The sequence below is a fragment of the Bison bison genome, unplaced genomic scaffold (genome assembly GCF_000754665.1).
Source record: "Bison bison bison isolate TAMUID 2011002044 unplaced genomic scaffold, Bison_UMD1.0 scf7180017864371, whole genome shotgun sequence".
Taxonomy (NCBI): Eukaryota; Metazoa; Chordata; class Mammalia; order Artiodactyla; family Bovidae; genus Bison; species Bison bison.
In genome coordinates, this window is record NW_011494943.1 from 11,745,115 (window position 1) to 11,748,984 (window position 3,870).

Here is a 3,870-nt window from a genome sequence, read left to right on the forward strand (position 1 = left end):
ACCCACCTGCCACCGACTGCCTGCCCTGCACGGTATGTCCAAGGCCACCAGGAGCTCCTCCTTTCCCACACATCAACCTCACAGAGGAATCACACACTGGAACAGGAGGGATGGAGGACTTGGTGCTGGCAGGATCTAGGCTCTATGTGGGGCCAGGTGACCCTAGCAGCGACCTCTTGGTGAGTCAGCTCCCTAGTCTATGAGCCAGAGTCCTTCCTGCCCCCGGATAGCCCCAGGGATAATGGGATAATGGACATGAAGGTGCCTGCTGAGGTGTGCAGCTTATCCAGGAGTCAGACGCCACCCCAAGACAGGGGGCCCTGAATAGCCTCCAGACCTGATACCCAGCTCTAATACTCACCAACAGCTTCCTCCTTGGCTCATTGCCCGTGACCACGGAGATGGAGCGGGTGATGGGCTTGGTGGCGGAAGCACTATTGGGGCGCCGGTTCATGGGTGGAGGGAGGCCTGTCAGACTCAAGTCCACACCTTCCAGGCTGCCCTCGGGGCCGCTGAGGGCCCTGGAGCCTTTCATGGTGGACAGGTGGCCCTGAGAAGAGAATAAGGGCGGTGAGCAGGCGTCCTCCGAGGGACCAGGTGGTGTGCACGCCCTCTCCAGCTCGGCCGCAAGGGCCTAGGGCTGAGGGTCCGAGTCTACGTGCCGCTCAGCTCCCCAGAGGCCTGCCGTGCCCAGGACCCTTGTTGCTCGGTGGCTGTCTCCTTATCAGGAGCAGAAGCAAGTGGCAGAGCAGGACACTGAGCATTAACAGCAAAAGGAGGTTTCCTGGAGTCAAGATGACCCTCCCTGGAAGGGCACTGCAGGGGGTGACCCTGGGCTGCTGAAAGTCATAGGTATGAGCCCTCATCCCACGACAGGTACTCTACCTGCCTGGGCCCCGTATTCCTCATCTATAAAATGGGCCTTCAAAAGTGCCTCCTCACAGGGTATCATGAGGTTCAGACAAGGTGGCCATGAGGCTGGCCTGTGGTGAGCACCCCACGGGCGATATTCAAACTGGGATTTGTTAAAGCCCCTAAACTTATCTGGCCATGGAACTCTCCCTCTGTCTCCTTAGAACCATCCAGAATACCCACGAGCTCCTGGGAGGCAGCATCTACTCTCGTGTTGAGGTTCCCCTCCTTCCCTCCTAGGGTGGCACTTTCACTGTACATTGCTGGCCCTTCCCATCCGACTGCTCAACCCTGGGCCTCTTCCCTCTATCCTAGGGGACAGCCTCTGGCCTCCTGGAGTCAAACACCATCTCTGCATGGCCGGTTCCCACAGGCATACCTCTCACCACCCCCTTATCCCCTAGTTCCCAGCTTAGCTGACCATGGAGTACATGGCACCTCAGACCCAAACAGACTCCTGACTGCCACCTCCAGCTGCCCCTCCCCAGTGGGTGTTTTCTGAAACTGGCTCAGACCAAAGATTCAAGTGTCATCCTGACCTCTTCCGCCTCTCACCTCCGCCCCCACCCCCTCAGGCACCTAGCCGGTGCCGCTTTCCCGTCAGTCCCTTCCCTCCACAACCCCGCCTGAGCCCCCATCTCCTCAGACTGAAAAACTACGGCAACCCCTCCTCTGGCCCTGCCTGACCAGCCTAGCCTCTCCCCACAAGGCATCCTTAGCTGATCTTTCTGAACCGGGTCTCAGATCAGGGTGGGAGGACACTCAGGCAGGAGGAATAAAGTCACCAGACCCGGACTGAGAACAACGCCTCTAAGACCTGACCCTGTTCTCTGTGACCTCCTCACTGCCTCCCTTTCCCTCCTTCGATCTGCTTGAGACCCTTCCCTGGGATGTCCTGAGGCGCCCCTGCCCCCCCAACTCAGAGGACTGCCTGTCCCTGTCACTCCTCACTCCATCATCCTGCTTCCCTTGTCTCCCTTGGCCACCTGCCCACACAGGTTGGTCTGTGCACTGCCAGATGCCCTCGTAAGAATGTAAGGTCCACGAGAGTGGGGACCCTGCAACCCCAGAATCTGGCATGTGGCACATGCTCAGGTAACCAGAGGGGATGAGCTGGCACCAGGAGGGACCAGAAAGGAATGAGCATGGCCCTCCATGGCATAGAGGACTCTGGTGGGCCAGCAGGCACACACCATCGTCACCCAGGTTCAGCACTGCAGCCTCCTTCAGCCCCAACACCCACAGCAGAGGCTTTGGCCCCTACTCTCCAGAGTGAAGGCAGAGGCTGTCCCTGCCACTCACTAGGCCAGTGTCCTTGGGTATGTGTTTCCGGTAGTGTGAGTGAAATTTAACACCCTCCTCTCTTCCAGGCACCAGCCACACCCAGCCTAACTGGGCCCACTCGAGGGGCTGGCACCCTTGAGCAGCAAGGAGTGTGGGGGGCTCTGGGATGGTAAACAAAACCTCTCCATGGAACCCTCCAGACTAGACCTCATCTTGCATACAGAGGTGTCCCTCCCAGGATCTGAAGGTGGTGTCCAGAGCCTCCACCTGGACCTCTCAGGATGAGCTGTCCCAGAACCCCAGGAAGCTTCCCTGCAGGCAGCTCCCCATGTCCCTGGGGTTTGGCTCAAGGCAGGGAGATCATCCTCCCAGGAAAGCGGTAGGAGCTCACGGGCCCTGGGGCATGAGCCCCTCCTCACCTGTGTGGGGGCGCTGAGGGGCTCTTACCTGCATCTTCCCCCTCGTCTGGGTACCCTAAACTGCACGAGAACCCCCCTCACCTGCATGGACCTCTTCACCTGTCTGAGTGCCAGGCCCCCTCACCTGCGCTGGCCTCCCCACCTAGGCGGGCCCAGGACCACCTCACCGGCGCGGGGACGCCCTCACTGGCACGAGCCCCCTCTCACTGGCACGAGGCCCACTCACCGGCACGTTCCACCTCACCTGCACAGCCCGGGATGCCCCTCCCTGCGCGGGCCAGGATCCCCTCATCTGCGTGGGCCAGCCCTTGTGCGCCGGTCCTGGAGATTCTTCACCTGCGGGGGCCACCCCAATTGCACAGGGACCCTCTCACCTGCGTGAGTCGGGCCTGGAACTCGGGGCCTGTAGGACCGAACGGCGAGGGATGCGCGGGGCCCTCCAAGTGGAGACACGGGGAGCCTAGGCTTCGGGCCGACGACCTCGGGACCTCGCGCCCTCGCGCCCCCAGGCCCCGGCGCTGACTACGAGGCCCGGTGACAATGAAGCGGTCGGGCGAGCAGCGGCAGCTAGCAACCAAACAGCCTAGAACCTCCTCCCCGTCCGTCACGGAGGCCCGCCTTTCCTGCCCGCGCCCCTTCTGGATTGGCTCTCCGGCCGCCCACTCCGGACGTTCCGGGAGTTCATTGGGTGGCTCGGCTGTCCTTCGAGAAGTTCAACCGTGGGAGGAGCCGCAGGGAGCTGGGGTGGTGCCTGTGGTGGCGGCGGGCTGCCGATTGGATATGGCCGAGGGAGGCGGGGCCTTGGCTGCGGTGGGGCGGGCCCTAGGCGGAGCCTCTGAGAAGGGGTGGGCGACGAGGAGAAAGGGACGGCGCGTGGGGAGGGCCGTGGAGTGCGCAGGGTAGCTCCGCGCTTCTTCTTACCGTGGGCCCAGCCAGCCTTCCGTGCTCCCACTCAGTCCCAGGCCGCGTCGTCCCCCTAGCTCCCATGCCGTCCCGCGGATCCCACGCGGTCCCTGGGCTCTCGCGCGGTACCCGAGCTCCCTCCTTGCCCAGACTCGTCTGGACACCTGGGTCCAGTTACCCTCTGAAAGCTCCGTTTTGGGGTCTGGACCCGCGACTCCCAGGAAGGCCCGCCTGTCAATAGGGGACCTTCCTCGGGCGACCCTGACACCTACCCTCACCCTTGATGCCGGCTCCCCTCCTTACACCCAAGACCGCGCGGTGGCGGCGTTGTCCTTTTTTTTTTTTTTTCTTT

General features: G+C 62.1%; 1 protein-coding gene across 3 annotated transcripts in view; it reads right to left on the reverse strand.

Moving 5' to 3' along the window:
- CEP131 (centrosomal protein 131kDa) overlaps positions 1–3,204 on the reverse strand; it is a 16,603-nt gene extending 13,399 nt beyond the window's left edge. For 2 of the 3 annotated variants that reach the window (XM_010856306.1, XM_010856303.1), the window contains exons 1-2: positions 2,990–3,204; positions 362–550 (exon numbers count right to left, since the gene is read on the reverse strand). In XM_010856306.1, the coding sequence (XP_010854608.1) occupies positions 362–535 (174 nt within the window). In that variant the 5' untranslated portion in view covers positions 536–550; positions 2,990–3,204. Of the gene's footprint in view, positions 1–361; positions 551–2,859; positions 2,874–2,989 lie in introns of those variants that run through there. The other variant, XM_010856305.1, reaches the window with a different exon arrangement.
- Between the last annotated feature and the right edge of the window lie 666 nt (positions 3,205–3,870).